General features: G+C 42.3%; 1 protein-coding gene and 1 pseudogene across 3 annotated transcripts; one reads left to right on the top strand and one right to left on the bottom strand.

Moving 5' to 3' along the window:
• Window positions 1-1,201: 1,201 nt before the first annotated feature.
• DSN1 (DSN1 component of MIS12 kinetochore complex) lies at window positions 1,202-17,182 on the bottom strand. Of its 3 annotated transcripts, none has more exons than XM_055306883.1 (11): window positions 17,037-17,123; window positions 15,189-15,237; window positions 14,634-14,954; window positions 12,247-12,320; window positions 11,532-11,604; window positions 8,675-8,762; window positions 6,562-6,621; window positions 6,085-6,159; window positions 3,535-3,682; window positions 2,511-2,598; window positions 1,202-1,713 (listed from the first exon to the last, which is right to left on the bottom strand). In XM_055306883.1, the coding sequence occupies exons 2-11, from the start codon at window positions 15,220-15,222 to the stop codon at window positions 1,610-1,612; spliced, it is 1,065 nt and encodes a 354-aa protein (XP_055162858.1). In that variant the 5' UTR covers window positions 15,223-15,237; window positions 17,037-17,123; the 3' UTR covers window positions 1,202-1,609. The 3 variants fall into 3 exon arrangements, with proteins under 3 accessions (XP_055162858.1, XP_055162868.1, XP_055162853.1); XM_055306893.1 differs by lacking the exon at window positions 17,037-17,123 and adding an exon at window positions 16,826-17,027; XM_055306878.1 differs by lacking the exon at window positions 15,189-15,237 and having other exon boundaries at window positions 17,037-17,182.
• LOC129496169 (40S ribosomal protein S27-like) lies at window positions 9,747-9,990 on the top strand (annotated as a pseudogene).
• Window positions 17,183-18,773: the final 1,591 nt, after the last annotated feature.

The following is an 18,773-nucleotide window of genomic DNA, read 5'->3' as shown; positions in this document are numbered from 1 at the left end:
TACCTGGCATATAGCAGCAGCTCTGTAAATACACGAAAGAAAAAGGAATGTAGGGGGGTGCCTGGATGGCTCACTTGTTTAAGCATCTGCCTTCAGCTCAGGTCATGATCTCAGGGTCCTTGGATCAAGCCCTGGGTGGGGCTCCCTGCTCAGCAAGGAGCCTGCTTCTCCCTCTCCCCATGCTTGTGTGCTCTGTCAAAAAAATAATCTTAAAAAAAAGAACGTAGGTCAAAGGAAGGAGATATCACCTTTCACTAACTGGTACTTAGGCCAAGGTTTAAGACTTTATGACTGGGTATTTAAATGAAGTAGGCGGGGATCCCTGGGTGGCGCAGTGGTTTGGCGCCTGCCTTTGGCCCAGGGCGCGATCATGGAGGCCCGGGATCGAATCCCACGTCGGGCTCCCGGTGCATGGAGCCTGCTTCTCCCTCTGCCTGTGTCTCTGCCTCTCTCTCTCTCTCTGTGACTATCATAAAAAAAAAATTAAAAAAAAAAAATTAAATGAAGTAGGCTTTATCCTATTACAAGGATCAGAGAATAAGAAACATTAACAATAAATTAGTTGGTGTTGGGACGTCTGGGTGGCTCAGTGGTTGAGTGTCTGCCTTTGGCTCAGGTCATGATCCCAGGATCCTGGGATCAAGTCCTGCATCAGGCTTCCTGCATGGAGCCTGCTTCTCCCTCTGCCTATGTCTCTGCCTCTCTCTGTGTGTCTCTCGTGAATAAATAAAGTCTTAAAAAAAAAAAATTAGTTGGTGTTTTCCTGGTAATTAATGCTGAGGCATATATCCCTATATTACTGTTTACTTTAGCATCTTGGCAAAGAATCCTATTTTCTGCTAAGCCTTCATTGCTTTAAAAATTTTTTTCATATGCTCAAAATATGCACAAAGACAAAAGCAGCTTTTAATAATGTGTAACTTTATAATGAAAATTATAGATAAATTATAGATAAAGATAGAGAATAATGAGAAAAACTACTTAGCCCTTTCTTGCCATGAATCCAGGATTTAGAATGTCCACTCAATGTTAAAAGCTAAAACACACTGTAGACAACAGGACAGAGAATGAGTGGTATTTCCTTCAATTTGAACATTCTGTGAAGTGGTACATATATCCACATGATGCATGTGGATCACAACTGCATGCTCAATGCTCACAATTCCTCTACCTAAAATCACCTTCAGGGCCACACTAGAAAATCAGTTCCATTCCTTTACTATCAGAACCCAACTTGACCCCTAAAATGTTTTCCTAGATTTGGTCCTGAATGACTTTGGATTATTTCAAAACCAAAAAACATTTCATAAGATGACAAATACCAATCATGAAGGGTAATTAAAAGGATGGGCTACTAGTTCTCAAGGTCATTCCACAATAGAAATTGCAAGCAGTCTGCACATCCTTGGAAAAAGTATCTATACTACACTCTTTCAAACGCATAAATTCTGTTACTTTTAGGAAAAAAAACTTTACATTCAGCCAGTTATCCTCAAAGGCAATAGGGCAGCTATCAGCATCTCAGGCTGCCATGCAGTTGTCATGTGCTGGGGCACTCTTCCCCTTTCTCTCCTCTGGAGTACCTTGTGGGAGGGAAAACTACATGAAGTCACTGACAAGACCCAGAGCAGTGTGTGGTAGGTGGGTTCTGTAGCTGAAGCTTGAGCAGTTTTCGAGCTGGTGAAGGATCTAATTGTTGCGTGCTTCTCTTCCCTGCAGAGGAAAGACAAAAGTAAATTTCAGTCGAATTCAAAATAATATTTATTGAAAACTTGGTTGTATGGACATTGTGTGAGATGCTGAAAGGCATTACAATGACAAATAAGAGAGTCTCTGTCCTCAAGGAGATGGCAGTCTGACAGGGAAGCCAGCTGCAACCACAACCATAATACAATGTAATGAGAAAATGAAGGTATATCTAGCAAATAATTTAGTGCTAGAGGAGGCCAGAAAAAGCAGCAGGGAAGTAATATCAGTGTCACTTAATGGATTCTTGAAGAATGAAAAGGAAAATGGTCATGAGTACTTAAAAACTTGGATTTAAAAAACAAAACAAAACTTGGATTTACTAAAACAACATGGTTTGTGGGGATTTAATTCTCAGTTTACTGTGTTCCCATGGAATTCACATCTAGATATTTCCCATCAACTTTGAATACTCACAGCATAATAATAATTGTGAGGGGGAAAAAAGAATCTCATACAGGCCTTATTCTCTGAGACCATATGCTTTGTGTTTTGTTTTATTTTCTTAAGATTTTATGTATTTATTCATGAGAGATACAAAGAGAGAGGCAAAGACACAGGCAGAGAGAAGCAGGTTCCTCACAGGGAGACCAACGTGGGACTCGATCCCGGGACCAGGATCATGCCCTGAGCCAAAGGCAGACGCTCAACCGCTGAGCCACCCAGGCATCCAGAGACCATATGCTTTGAAGGGCAGTTTATATCCAAAGCACTATCATATATAAAATAGTGCAAGCTCTAGTCCCTTGAAGACACACACTCACCAAGCTGTACTGACACCTTCTGGAAACACTGGGTACTTTCATCCATAAAAGCATGCAGCTGCTTCACAGAGCCTTGCAGTTCATCCATCTGCATATGACAAGACAGCTGTGAGCTATAAGGATCCTTGGCTTCTTTGATGTTCCTCAAAAAAGAGTAGGCAATCTCCTGCTAGGAGCTTTGCCTTTGTTATCTTTTCAACCTGGAATGCTTGTGCCAGACATCTTGTTTATTCCTTCAATTTTAGTATATGTGCTGCCTAAGCGAGCACTTGTTTGCTCCTTCAGATCCACACTCTACACCTGGCCACACTGCTCTATGTCCTGGGAAGCTGCCACATATAATCTCAAACAGGATTCCATGTCTTCTGATGTCTAGGCAGGTTTGGCCAAGAGGGAGCCCAAGCTGGAGGAGCTGAATGAAGTCAGAATATTTTTACACAGGCTTGCTGGAAGTTACTTGCTGGAGTTACTTTTGTCTCTCAACTGAAAGCCATGGCTCTCTCAAAGCAGCCCACTCTATGATTTTCTTCCTCTGGTACCACAGTGACTGTTCCTCCCCTCCTCCTTTCAGGCCTAGGGATATTAAGAGTTCAGCTGCCTCTAAGCCCCAGACTACACTTCACTAATCCTTGTAATTTCCTCAATACCTACACTTTATACATCACTCCTTCAACTCACCTTTATCAAGTGCATCTGTTTCCTGTCGATATTTGAAGCGACACAATACTATTCTCCTAAATGTCCTCATGGCCCACTTCCTTATTTCTTTCAAATCTCTATTAAAATGGCATCTTTGAAGGACCATAAACAACTGCTCTGTACAGCACCCTGCTGCCCTTCCTGTACACTCTCTCCTTTACCCTACTTTATTAGCTCTTACCACCACATGTTTTATTGTCTCTCCAGGTTTCCCCAAGATAGAGCTGAATATACTTACCTCATTACAATATTCTCCAGGTCCCTCAATTTCCAAGGATCACAACATAGCAAAGCTAAATAACCAAATTAACATCAGCCAACTCACCACTAACTCCATATAATCAAAGACTTTGTTCTGATTCTGCAATATCTTCTGGTAGTCAGGCTTTGTACTAAGGACTTCACTCTGGGAAGATCCAAGATATGTTTTAGGTTCCACTTCAACTTCAGTAACTTTGGTTTCAGCTGATGTTCTGGGAGGAAAACAAAACAAAACAAAAGAGAGTTCAGGAATTTTTTTTTAAAGACTTTCATTATTTATTTGAGAGAGAGAACATGTGAGCACAAGCAGGGGGGAGAGGGGGAACAAGACTCCCTGCTTAGCAGATAGCCTGATGTAGGGCTCGATTCCAGGACCCTGAGATCATAACCTGAGCCAAAGGCAGACACTTAACCGACTAAGCCATCCAGGCACCCCTCAAGGAATTGTTTTTTCAAGGAGTTTTTATAATCATTTCTGGGAGAAGATATGTAAAACAACCTAGAAAAAAAATCTCAGAAAGGCTTTTATTAATCTGAACCAATATTCATCCATTCTACTGTAGACATAGACCCTCTTATTAACAAGGGGGTCTGAAATGATTATTCCATATTAATGTATTTAAGACCACTGGACTCCAGAAAATGCTAGAACCTTCAGATCAGTTGACTCCATCTAACAGTAAGGCCCATTTACAAAAAGGACTATAAGTGGAGTAAAGCCAAAGCTTGCTTTCCTGAAATTAATGTCTATGATCTTTCTCAAAATTGCTGGGCCACTTCAATTATCTAAAATATTTAGAATACAGGGGCACCTTGATAGCTCAGTTAGTTAAGCATCTGGGATCAAGCCCTGCATCCAGCTCCCTGGTCAGCAGGGAACCTGCTTCTCCCTCTGCCCCCTTCTCCCTCTACTTGTGCTCTATCAAATAAATAAATAAAATCTCTAAAAAGTAAAAAAATAACTGAGTATGATGGAGACTTCATGAAAACTGAGGACTCTGGGATGCCTGGGTAGCTCAGTTAGTTAAGCATCTGTGTTTGGCTGGGGTTATGATCCTGGGGTCCTGGGACCAACCCTGCGTCAGGCTCTCTGCTCATCAGGGAGCCTGCTTCTCCCTCCCCCTCTGCCTCTACCACTGCTTGTACTCACTCTCCCAAATGAATGAATAAAATCTTAAAGCAAAAAAACAAAAACAGAGAACGCTTGAACAACCACTCCTATAATTTCCTGACTGCCAGACTGTGAAACACTTTCCATTTCACCTCATTTAACACTCACAATAACCCAATGAGGTAGGTATTCTTTATTATTTTAAGATTTTTTTAGAGATTTATTCATTCGTGAGACTCATAGAGGCAGAAACACGGGCAGAGGGAGAAGCAGGCTCCTTCAGGGAGGCTTATGCAGGACCCCATCCCAGGACCCCAGGATTATGACCCGAGCCAAAGGCAGACACTCAACCACTGAGCCACCCAAGTGCCCCAAGGTAGGTATTAATATTATCGCCATTTTCAAGTGAGGAACTTCAGGCTTAGAAATTTTTTTTTAAAGATTTATTTATTTATTTATTTATGAGAGAGAGAGAGAGAGAGAGACAGACAGACAGACAGACAGACACAGGAGGGAGAAGTAGGCTCCATGCTGGGAGCCCGACATGGGACTCGATCCCGGGACTCCAGGATCACACCCTGGGCCAAAGGCAGGCGCCAAACTGCTGAGCCACCCAGGGATCCCCCCCAGCCTTAGAAATTAAGTAGCTTGCCCAAAGTCACAAAATGAAGGAGTAATTAGTATTCGAAAAGACATAATCTGCTTCCAGAAACATTCCTCTTAACCAGTAAGCTATCTCACATCAAAATTCTTAATGTGAAACTGCCATCTTATACATTACCTAACTTCATAAACAGAATATATAAGGGGCGAATAAAGTAACTGGTAACCATGAATGCCTGGACTGCAGAAATTTTTCAAACCATGTTCCTTAAAGCACCTCTGTACTAAGAGGCCACTTGTGCAATTATGGTTTTAGCTAGTGTTTTATGTTTGGGTTTCTAGCTGAGATTCTGTTGGGGAAAAAAAGCTTAAAATCACTGGTTTTGATGGCCAACTAAATCAAAGTCTAACACTTTCTCACTTTCTTATGCCTTTAAGACCCAAAGATCCTCTCTCTCCTATATGCCCTCTTTCATCATCCCTTTCCAGGCCTTTGCATCTTTATGAAGGACCTGGCCAGGGCTCTCCCCAAAACCTGCAGCTTGAAGGCCACCTGCAAACTGAAGTGTGCTGACCAAATTCTTGGCTCAACCCTGGATGCCCTGGTATAGGGCAGAGATGTACTTGTCTCCCCCAGGATGTGGAACAGCAGCCAAGGATACAGAACAGAAGCAATTCTGTTCTTTGCCTGAAAATAGTGACACCCACTCTCCCTCCCCTTCTCCCAACTCCCCATTTATAATCCTAGAGTGCTAATACACAATTTATAGAGCTTTGATGAGTTGATTGGCCTATCAGAAAGGAGTCGTCTTTCAATTTGTGCTAACAGAACTGAAATCAATTCAAATAAAATTCCACAAGGTACAAAGATAGCCTTCCATTTCCAATCACAGATCTAACCTGGATGTGATCTCTTCAGCCTCCATCTGGTAGTGCTGCAAGAGCTGATCCCAAGACAGACGTTCTAAAGAAAATCTATAGAATCAGGATAAAAAAATAATTGGTTACTTTTTGATTGTCTCATTCTGAATCACTCAAGGCAACAATAAGTACATTAGGTATCTCAACAGTTCTAAGATGTGAATAAACATGTCATTAATGGATTAGAAAGCCCAACTGATTCAGAGGATATTAATTTAATCAAATCAAACAGGAGTTCTTAAAATCAAATTAACATCCTTATTCCCTAGATTCCATTCTATGAAACTGGCCATGAGTACAGCCCACAAGATCCCAATATGCAGCCTTTTAAATTCTAGTGTTGACACACTAGTACTGACACTAAATGGGATGTTTACTATTCATTTTTCCCAGATCTAGTTATTTTCCCCAGATGAATATAGATTTTCCAACAAAGAATCACTCATTTTCACTTACTTTGTTATGTATTCCTTCATCTCAGCCACTGATGTTTCCAGAGACAAATCTGATGCTTTTCTGGAATACAGATAGGATTGATTTTAAGATCAACGTAAATCTTTCAAAAGTACTTGTTTTTCATAGGATGCCTTACATAATTTTAAGGGCAGTAAAAGATGTTCAGAATTTATCTTTCAACAAATATTTATTCTTGGGCTCTATCTCATTTTTGCACTAGAAGTTTCCTCAGTGGACTCTTTATTTTCTATTTCTCTCATCAATTTCAATTCACCTATAGCCAAATTAACATAAAATACTCCTTAATTTTGTTTTCTTTGCCTAAAACTCTGTGACCCTCCACTGCATTCAGAATAAAAGTCAAAACCCCTTAACCTGACACTTTAGGCTGTATTCTGGCTTCAACCAGCTCATTAACTTTTATTCCAATTGTTGCCTTTTACCTATTCTGCCTCATAAAATCTCACTCAGCCTGACCCTCAAACATCTGGAGTTTTTTTTTTTTTTTTAAACTTTTTTTTTTTTTAATTTTTATTTATTTTTTATGATAGTCACACAGAGAGAGAGAAAGAGGCAGAGACATAGGCAGAGGGAGAAGCAGGCTCCATGCACCGGGAGCCCGACGTGGGATTCAATCCGGGGTCTCCAGAATCACGCCCTGGGCCAAAGGCAGGCGCCAAACCGCTGCGCCACCCAGGGATCCCTGGAGTTTTTCATCTCAAATTTTGGTTCACATCTTTTTTTTTTTTTTAAATTTTTATTTATTTATGATAGTCACAGAGAGAGAGAAAGAGAGAGAGGCAGAGACACAGGCAGAGGGAGAAGCAGGCTCCATGCACCGGGAGCCCGATGTGGGATTCGATCTCCGGTCTCCAGGATCGCGCCCTGGGCCAAAGGCAGGCGCCAAACCGCTGTGCCACCCAGGGATCCCGGTTCACATCTTTTTAAAAGATTTGTTTATTTGAGAGAGAGAAAGAGAGGAAGCATGAGCAGGGGAAGGGGCAGAGGGAGAGAATATCCAAGAGGACTCCCGCTGAGCATGGAGCCCGACACAGGGCTTGATCCCATGAGGCATGACATCAGGACCTGAGCCGAATCCAAGAGTCGAACGCTCACCCGACGGAGCCACCCAGGTGCTCCTTGTTCACCTCACATTTGAGTCTCTTCTTTTTGAGTCATCTTTTAAGGCCCAACAATACTTTTGTATATAACTATCTTTTCTTCCCACTTGAAATGATGCTATTGGTGGACAGGGATTATGTTTACTTACACCAAAGGCTCAGTTCAGTTGGGTTATTAATCCTGTTGGAAAAGAAGCAGGCACTGAAAATGCCAAAATTCTGCAGATGTACTTCGTACTCTACCCACCAAAGCCAAGTTAATTGTGCCAACTTTCATGTTTCTCTACCAAGGCCAGGGACACACAGCCTCTATCACCACTGGCTGAGATGCAGCAGCCAGTGGCTTAAATACACTGCATTAAAAGAGATACTATGTTGAGCCAACCTATTTTTTCATTTCCTGGATAGCAATGTTAATTTTAAAAATCTATGGGAAAGTAAACCTCTGTGAAGTCAAAATTAAAAAGTTTATGATGTAGACCCAAGTGACACGATTTGTTGCAAGGCAAGAGCTAGAGGGTTAGGCCCTGCTCCTGTAGAGGAACTAGTATTTTGGGACTGGGATTTAAAGTTTATCCTCATATGCTTGCTTGCCAACAGCTAAACAACGTTTGTTTATCATCAACCTTGCATTGCTAGCAAAGATGTGAACAATGCTTTTCCTCTCATCTTTCCATGGCTGGTTCCTTCTCACCACTCAGGTCTTACAGGTCTTCTCTGAACATTAGCTAAAGTTACCCACCCCCTCAAGTCACTATCATAGTTGACTTCTTAGATTATCGCTACTTGAAATCCTTATTTTCTATGTATTTGTTTGACTGTCTCTCCTACTAAGATACCTGCTTAACCTATTTATGACTTTATCTCCAACATATAGAAAAGCCTGGTGTGTAGAAGATGCTGGATAAATGTTTGTTGAGTGAATAAACAACTAATTATAATGAAAAGTCTTAATTCAATTATAATTTAGGACATAGGGGAATTGCACATACCCTTTTGAATCTTCAAAACATTTTTGTAGCGTTCCATTACTTTCTAGGCTCTCTGCAAAATGTTTCAATTCTTCAGAAAGAGAAGATGCTAGAGGGGGAAAAAAGTAAATGTTATAAAATAAAAAGAATATGAATTTTCACAGCAAGCTGCTGACAAGGTATAACAAATTCAAGGTGATATCAGCTCTAGGGTCCCCTGTTATATTCTGGCCCTCTCACCCATTCAAAGTAATATAAATACACAGAAAATTTTATCTTTATTTTTTTTCGGTAGATATAGATAAAATGGAAGACAACTCCTCTTTATGACATTTATGATAATGTTTTTTATACTTGACTGAAAAGCAGTTAAAAGGTATATGTGCACTGACATTTCAATCTTTCAAGAAATTTCAACTGCTGGCACTGAAAGGAAGAACATATTATAGAAGTCACGCAAAAGGCAAGAGGATAATGAAAATTGTTAGAAGAGAATAAGGAATTATGTGTATAGGGTAAAAACATCTCTGCTTCGACTTGGAAAATCTGCAATTGCACTCAGGTGAGAAATGCAGAGGGAAAGCAGATTTTAAACAGCTATCATATCTACTCTAATAGTGATGATCCAATGCTGAGATAAACAATACTCTAAGTTCGTATATTTTCTAGGTCTTTTAAGTGCGTAACATTGAATATTTCTGACCCTGGATGATTGTGTAGTTACACTGTAGCTATTTCCTGAAAAGTTGAAAATGAATTCCTAAGAATATTTGTATCACAGATGAACGGCTAATTTCCTTGTGTATAAAGAGTTCCCACAAACTGGGCAGCCCCGGTGGCTCAGCGGTTTGGTGCCACCTTCAGTCCAGGGCCTGATCCTGGAGACCCGGGATCGAGTCCTGTGTTGGGCTCCCTGCATGGAGCCTGCTTCTCTCTCTCTCTCTCTCTCTCTCCCTCTCTCTCTCTCATTAATAAAAAAATAATAAAAAAAAAAAAGAGTTCCCACAAAGTGATGTAAAAAAGTCAACACCTCGGTTTAAAAAAATGAACAAAGGAGCCTTTCTGGCAATGCTGAACTCCCCAACATCCCCTCTTGAAGGACTTCCTCCACCCATTCATTCCCAGAGGAGAAAAGGAAGTGCAAGAATCACCTGTCGCAAAGCCCTAACTCCTACTTCACTGATGCAAAGTGCCCAGGTTGCTACAAAATCACCACTGCCTTTAGCTATGCACAAACAGTAGTTTTTTCTGTTGGCTGCTCCACTGTCCTTTGCGAGCCTACAAGAGGAAAAGCAAGGCTTACAGAAGGATATTCCTCTAGATAGAAGCAGAGCTAAAAGCACCCTGAATCCAGATGAGTGGCAAATTATCCCAATCAACACGTTACGGATTTTTAAAAAAAGGAACAAAGGATACAAACAATACACAGAAAATGAAGTACAAATAGCTCTAAGAAATATGAAAAAGTGGGCAGCCCTGGTGGCACAGCGGTTTGGCGCTGCCTGCAGCCTGGGGTGTGATCCTGGAGACCCGGGATCGAGTCCCATGTCGGGCTTCCTGTAGGGAGCCTGCTTCTCCCTCTGCCTGTGTCTCTGCCTCTCTCCCTCTGTGTCTCTATGAATAAATAAACAAAATCTTAAAAAAAAAAGAAAATATGAAAAAGTGCCTATGAAAAAAAAAAAGTGCCTATGCTCTTTAAAATAAAAAGGAACACAGATTAAAAACTAGAAAATACTTTTTATCACCTATTATGTAGTAAAAAATCTGAATGGTTTAATAAAACGAGTGTGTGAAAAAATAGGTACTTGCGTATATTGCTGATAAGAGAACTAATAAAACCTTTCTGGAAGGCAATCTGGTAAATCTCCAACATTTCGTCTGATCTATGTAATTCCAATTCTAGAAATTTATCTTATTTTTACTTGTGTATGTGCCAAAAGGCTTCTGTAAAAAGTTATTCATTACCCCAATCGTTATGATAACAAGACTAGAAACAACCCTAAAAGTCCATCAGTAAAGAACTGGTTGAATCATATACGGAATATTTATAAAATGAAATATCATATGGCTACTAAACTTCCATAAGGACAGTTCTATAGGGCAGCCCTGGTGGCGCAGTGGTTTAGTGCTGCAGGGTGTGATCCTGGAGACCCCGGATCGAGTCCCACGTCGAGCTCCTTGCATGGAGCCTGCTTCCCCCTCTGCCTGTGTCTCTACCTCTCTCTCTGTGTGTGTCTCTCATGAATAAATAAAATCTTAAAAAAAAAAAAAAAGGACAGTTCTATATGTGGAATATGGGACAATATGCAAGATAATTTGGTTAAAATAAAACATAAGGGGCACCTGGGTGGCACAGTGGGCTGAACATCTGACACTTGCTTTTGGCTCAGGTCACGACCTCAGGGTTATGAGACTGAGCCCCACCTTGGGCTCCTTGCTCAGCAGTCTGCCTGAGTTCCTCTCTCCCTCTTCCTTTGTTCCTCCCCCAAATCCCTAATAAATAAATCTTAAAAAAAAAAAAAAGGACAAGGTAAAGAACAGGGCAGAGAGTATTGTTCATTAGGTATTAATGTAAAAATGTTGGAATGAATTAAGATCTGTGTAATAACCCACCAAAAGCTGGTGGCTGTAAGGGGCTCTGAAGAGAGTTGTACTGGCTTAAGGTGGGAGGCATGCTTATTTTTTTCACTTTTATACCTTCTGAAGTTCATAAGCATATATTCTTCCTTTTTTAAACACAATTCTTAAATATAGAGAGGGGCTGGTTTTGCGAGGTAGTAGCTCCTATAAATAGGGGTCCTGAAAGTGGGGCTTCAACTGACCTGAACAGAAGGTAAAGCCCAGGGCCAAAGCTTGCTCTCTATTCTTAGCAACTTACCTTTGGCTCTAAAACTTTCAAGACTGAAGCCTTCCATGTCCTTTAGGAAAGGTTCAAGTTTCTGAACAGAGAACTAAATAAAGGAAAGCATTTTCAGTACAAAAACCAAGATTTCCCAGGCCAATCCTGAGTTCACGTAATCATATTTACGTTCATATTTAATCAATGTAAAAGTAAATATAACTTAATTCTTACACCCAAGATTTTTCATATAAACAAATATGTAGATCAAGAAAACTCTCTTCGCTCAAGCTATACATTTTGATTTTTGGTGCAGAGAAGAAACATCGTCATTTAATTAACACAAATGACTTACCTAAACTGATGTAATCACCAGTTAGCCATGTAATTCTCTTCCAGTATGTTGTCAGACCTCAAATGTCTGCTTTAACTTAGATATTGACCTCTACCCACTTTAAATTCTCATTTGCTGCCAATGGGCAAAATACACTAGATTGAGGAAATTTCTGTCAGCTGCTCACTTAGCAGCAGCACTGGTGGGACTGGTAGAGAGCCTAGTCCAGAGAGAAATCAGCTGCTGCTAGGATTAAATCTGGCTTTTAAATTAATCCCACCTAGAGAGAAACATCTTTTAATCTTAACTGGACACATCACACAATACTGATCTCTCTTTGGGGCTGTCACAGTAATTGTTTAAATATATATATATATATATATATATATATATAGCATTTTTTAATCCCAAGAATCTCACCTGGAAACTGGAATGCAGGAGAGCGCCCAGCCGTTTGCTTTCTGCTAAATTGGCACTGATGGATCTGCTGAGCTCTAACAAAATATCACCATATAAGGAGCTAGATATTAACACAGTGGGAAAAGTAAAAAAACCTGAAAATTGTCCTCCCTCTTGATGCAATCTAGATTCAGGCAAGAACACCTAGCAGCCTTTTCTAATTAAAGTGAGAATTTATTCATATACAATCATAACTAATTTTTTTAGAATCAGAAAATGAAATTTACCTGTTTATGTATACTTTTAAATAGTTTTAAGAGCCTTTTAAAAATTACATCAAAATCTTGTCTGTTAAGGGAGAGTCAATGACTCAGTTGAGTGTTCAATTCTTGATTTTGGCTCAGGTCAGGACTTCAGGGTAATGAGATCAACCCCTGTGATCTCAGATGGAAATTCGCTTCTCTCCCTCTTCCCTTCCCCCACCTCGTGTGTGTGTGTGTGTGTGTGTGTGTGTGTGTGTGTGTGTGCGCGCGCGCGCGCGCGCATTTTCAACTAAATACTTAAATCTTTTAAAAAATAATCAAAGCAAAAATAATAGAATAATTTAACTTAAAAATTAACTTTTTAAAATGTTTTATTTTCAGCATTTAAAGAGAGATGGGAACTTTTGAGCATTTTAATGATAGGCACTGTGCTTTTTTTTTAAGTAGGCCTGAACTTAGGACTCTTGAGACCAAGAGTTGAATGCTCTCCTAAGTCACTCATGTGCCCCTGCAGTGTGCTTTAAATACACTTGTCTTGTAAATTAAGAGCCCCATTTTACAGATGGGAAAATTGAAGTTCAGAGGGCAGATAACTTGCTGGAGGCCAGAGATTGGTGGAGCCAGAACTCAATCCAAATCCATCACCAAAAAATGTGTATATTCCTGCTAAGAGTCATGCTGCCTCTCCATAATGACCTAATAATATTAACAATAATTTGTTGAATACTTGCTACATAAAAGGCATTTCATTAAATGCTAGGCACACCTCATTAAAACCGAAGGCAAGTAGCTTATCAATTCCATTTTACAAAGGAAGATACTGATGTACAAAGGTTGCATGATAGGTAAACTGCCCAAGGTCACATGGTGAGTCCATCTGAATTGGTAGGTGACTTTACATTATTATGCCACTGAATCCTCAAGATGTTGATACTGTTTTAATTATGTCTGTCTAAACACATCAATTATACAGCAAAGGAAGTTTGTTCTGACAATTTGAGATGCATATATTTCTGTCCATAGATTTTTGTCATCCAGCTTCAGCTGGCTGTATTTTTACTTTTGTCTCTTAATTATTTCTCATTGTTGTTAGTAGAGGAAAAATAGGATATCTTCTGCCTATAACCAAAGAAACCTAGCAAGTGGCCAGGGATAACCAGGAGATAACTACATTACTTATTACATCGGCGTTTTTATTATACAGAATTTTAGGTCCACAGATCTCGGAACAGAGATGAAGGTAGGGGTAATCTTAGTTAAGGAACTGCGGCTGTTTTCTTGGCACACCTACAGAGCAAAGTGCAAGAGCACAATTGTTGCAGTAATATGCTAAATGGCTATTTTTACTCAGATTTCCTTCTAGACATCAGGCCATCTGGAAGTGAGCTAATATCTTTAAAATAACCACAACAGCTTAACATTGGAGCTATTTACTTACTATATGCCAAGAACTATGTTATATGTCAATGCATTTAATTTTCACATGACCCTGTAAAACAGGTATTATTTCATCCCATTTATTGTTAAGGACTGTAAGGCAAAGGAGCTTAAGTAATCTGCTCAAGGTTACACAACTAAGTTCTTCCTGAAATATGCTGGACTTTCCATATTAAATCTTGTACTTCGATGCTTACTAAGATGTAATTATTATCGTAAATTTACACATATCACATTCAAATACGTGTCTAAAAACTTAGTTTTCACCAAGCTATCTTCACATGAATCCTCACTCTGAGATATTTTCAGTTATAAAGCCTATAATTAGGTAACAACCCATCCACCTTGTTTCATTTTAGGAAATGACAGAAAGCCATATGAAGAAATATTTTTAATGCCTTTCATCCTAGCAGAGGTGAGTGCTGAATGACTGTAAACTAGAAATTTCTGTTCATGGTGATTACAATGGGCAGCTGCTAATATAAATAGCAATCATACAGGACACTTACTAGGTGTTTGACATTAGTACTTATGATCTTAATATCTCCCCTACAGATGAGGAAACTGAGGTTGACGGGGTGACCCGATTCGCTCAGTCACATAACTAGTAAGTAGCAAAGCCAGGTCAATCCTCCTCCATTCCTTCTGCCATACCTCACTGCCTCTTATCTGAGTTGGAATTCCTGTCTTATATACACGACACCCCACCTGTGATGCCCTGGTGAAAGGCAGGCAGTGACTTCCGCCGGCTCATTTCTTTCATACTTGCTCGCCGCCAAGATTGCCTCTTGTCTTGACGATCGGGAGATTGTTCTTGGGGGGACAAATGAAGGGACCTGGACTGAAGTCCTTCCTGGTGGATGAGATCACAATTTCCCCCCATTTTAGGGCTCGAGCCAGGGTGAATTCTTTCCTCTGAAACGCCTTGAATCATCTCCAGGGAGGCAGGTGATTTGCTACACACTTCCACAGGGATGGGATCCGATTTCAGTGGATGATCGTAAGTCTTAGATGTCACTGGTTCCTCTTCTAGCATTTGTTATGAAAAAGTCAAAATACAAAATAAAACCCACAACAATGCATCAGAGCAAAAAGGTGGAAAAAGAAAATGTATGCCCCAGATCACAGAAACGGTGAGGAAGCATCTCTGCAAATAATGTGATTATATGATTCCAAATCCACCAGCAGCCAGGAAAGCATTTGTGTACAGCACAGAAACCTGAACCCAAGGCAAGAGGTTCTCATTTTCATTACAATACTCACCTTCTATAGCTTCCGATCTAATTACCGAAGACATCCTGGATGAAGAACCCTGAAAATAGGAAAACGAAGTGACCTGTTCTTCACATTTCTGGGGCCTTATTACCCTTGACCTGTGTTGTCCAGCCTTTCGAACTGCTCATCACTGCCCCATGAAATTCTACCTACCTGACAAGGCCCAGCCCAGTCCCACCTCATCCACCTTCTCCAGAGACTAGACTAAAGATTATCATCACCTCCTGTACTGAATCTCTATAGAACTCATCACTAGAAATACTCTTGTCTTGCTTAAAACACTCACCCTCCTTTATTTCCCAATTATTTTAGATATGAGTAGATGGCATTATGACCTACACGGTCTTCCAAATTAGAAAAATTACATCATCCTTTCCTTGTTTAATCTCCACATCCAAAGTCCTGCCGATCTACCTCCAGGAGTCTCTGGAAACTTTTCTCCACTTCCAGTTCTCAGTTTAGTTCGGGTGTCAGAACTTCCACCATTTGCCTCCCCCTCCCCAGAATAATTTTACAGCCTCTCCACTAGTCCTGCAACATCCAACACTGCAGGGCACCTAGGTGGCTCAGTAGTTGAGCATCTCCCTTTGACTCACATAGTGATCCCAGGGTCCTGAGATCGAGTCCCACATCAGGATCCCCACAGGGAGCTTGATTCTCCCTCTGCCTATGTCTCTGCCTCTCTGTGTCTCTCATCAATAAATATTTAAAAACAAAACAAAAACATGCAGCACTGCTCCTTTCTAATCCATTTATAAGGCAGCAGAGATTCTTCCAGTATATTCAACACCTTTCATAAACTAGTCCCAACCCACCCATCCCTACTCTCTCCTGCCAACTCCATTCCCTGCACCAGTTTTGAATCTTTACTCCCACTGACTGTAAGACTTACTCAGCCTTCCCAACCTAGTTCAGATGTGAAGCTTTCGGACCACAAGGCAAAGCTGGCTGCTCCATCCCTTAGTCTTCCTAGCGCTATAGTCTGTTTACATGTCTGTCACCCCAGCCAGAGTGTATTTGTATTCGTAGTGGGTGTCCACAGACAACTGACTGGAAGAAGGCAAGGAAGGACACGACTAAGGCATCTCTGCCTCTTCCACCCATACCCTCCCTCCCAGCAGAAATCTGTATAAGGGGGAGGGACTCTAAATAAAGAGAAATGAATGGATACCGGAGGGACAGCACGGGAAAGTAACAGAACAAAGATGGGTAGGTCAGGGATCTAGATCCCCAGTTAGGGCTGTATCGCAGATTCAAGCCTGGATAATAACAGCAACAAATGTCACTTGTGAAGCTGCTCGTTAAGCGCTTATTCTATGCCACGAGCTGTGTATGTGCGAACACAGGCGTTTTATTTGCATCATTATCTCATCCCACTTAATCCTTTTCACAGCTCTGTAAATGCTATCATTAATTCCCCCCTGCTGATAGGGAAACTGAAGTTCACAGGGGCAAAAGACTGGCCCACTAGGAGCAGCCGGGGGTGCGGGTGCAGGGGTGAAATCCGAACCCACGCCTGTGACCCACCCCCAGCCCTCAAGCACCAGTCTGCAGTCTAAACCGCCGGATCCGAAAAGAGGCCGCCCCCAGCGCGAGGTGCGGCCCGCCCTTGGGATTCCCCTCACCCGGAAGAGGCCGCAGCGCCCCGGGTCGCCCAGCGCCGGCTGTCTGGGGGCGGCCACCGGTCTGGGCTGGGCGGAGAGGTCCGACGCCAAAGAGACTGGTGCAGGGGCGACCCGAATGGTGTCCCGGGGCAGGTCTGCGACTTCCTGACCTCGGGACGCCAGCCCAGCCCAGCCGCAGCCTCTGTCCCTGAGATACGAGCCCGCAGATCACCTTCCGCGGCCAAGGGTCGCGCTTCAACGTCCTGCGCCACTGCAGCCGCTCCTTCTAGGCCCGGGGCGCCGCCAGCAGCCTGCGCCATCACCTCCGCCGCGGCTTCCGAAAAGTCCCGCGAAACAAGGACGCCTGCGCAGTCGGCCGCCTCGCGGGTCCGCACACGCATGCGCAGAACGCCGCCTCCCTCGAGGCGCATGCGTAAACTGGTGTCCAAACGCCTCTTGCCTCCCGCCCTCCCCCTCCCTAGTTCAAGTCCTTACTGGTCCAGACCTAGCTGCCTAACCTCTTTCCCCAGCCACACCACGTACCCTCTTAGGGACTCCGCCTCCTCTTGTCCTTTGGGCCTGATGCGCCCAGAGCCCATTGAAGATGCGGTGGCGGAGGCCCAGAGAGTTGCTTGCCAAAGGAATATAGTGGATCACGGGGCATCTGATGCCCTGCCCCGTCATTAGGCCATTGCCCCCACCTTCCCTCTGTATTGTTGCCTCTCCCAGGGCAGAATGGAGCTCTGTACTGTTTTATTCTACCCCACTCCTGCTCTAGCACTTTTCCTCCTGTGACCCCTTCAATACATGGCAAAGTTTAAGAAGTCTCCTGTGCACCCTTATGGCAGCCCGCCCCCTCCCCCAACTGCTTACAGCTCCTCTGCCCACCCCTATTGCTTCTTCCCTGTGCTCCTTTGCTCAAGCCGTTCCCTCTGCCTGGGAAGCCCATTCCAGTTTTTCCCTGCAAAATTCTCCAATTTTAAGCCTCAGTTGAGGATTCATCCCTCTCAGGCTCTTCTCTGAGGCTCCAGGCTGAAAACTGTGTATTTCCAGAAGTCCAACTGTGTCTACTCCACTATCGCTTGCTGGCATGGGAGCCCCCAGAGAGCAGGCTTGCTTCTTTAGCACCTCGCATGATGCCACGGAAATGACCCCTTGCATATGCAGTCCTTTCTCCCAGATCTGAAACCAAATGTTGAACTATTAGCAGTTCATAAAGTCTGAAAGATATGTTGGGGAGCAGCACCTGGAATGTGACTGTGGTCATCCTTCCATAGCAGCTGCAGTCCTTGGAAATGTTTTCTGAAAGAAGGAAGAAGTCTGCCTTCCTGAAATTTTCCACCCTGTGGTTTTAGCCTGCTGGCTCTAATAGCCATCTGATTTCAGCAGAGATTTGCTCTTGTTCCCAGAATATCACTCTCTGGGGCTCAGTGGTACTCTGTTCCTTCTATGCCTGCTGCCCTCTTTCAACTCATCATCTGTCAATGTCCCAGGGACAGAACACAGTGTTCCCAGCCATCCTGGTCATCCTGAGGCACAGTGAGAATATTACTTCATGAATTCTAAACCCAATACATCCTCTGTCCTTTCTCCGTTTTCAACTCTCCTATGGCTTCCTACTGTCTATGGGATGTGGACATTCCTTCCCTCATAAGGCACCACGTGATCTGACCCAGCCTTTTTCGTCACTCCTTATTCCAGTGACAACCTTTTGGTTCTCCAGTTCTCTCTGTTCTCTACTAGACTCCCATATGTGCACTCCCTCACCCTGGAGCCACCTCCTGTCAGTCTCCTGCCTAGAATATACCACTATCCTCTTTATTTACTCAACATCTCGACCTGAGATGCCAGTTCAGATGTCCTTCTGTGAAGCCTTCCCACACTGAGAAGAGCTGTATAGCCAGTAAGATACTGCAGAAATGACTGTGTGATTTGCAAAGTTTAGTCATAAAAGACATTGGTGACTTCT

This window comes from Nyctereutes procyonoides, unplaced genomic scaffold (genome assembly GCF_905146905.1).
Source record: "Nyctereutes procyonoides isolate TBG_1078 unplaced genomic scaffold, NYPRO_anot_genome, whole genome shotgun sequence".
NCBI classification, from domain to species: Eukaryota; Metazoa; Chordata; class Mammalia; order Carnivora; family Canidae; genus Nyctereutes; species Nyctereutes procyonoides.
Note: the sequence above shows the minus strand (reverse complement) of the source record. Positions and strands in the feature narration are given on the sequence as shown.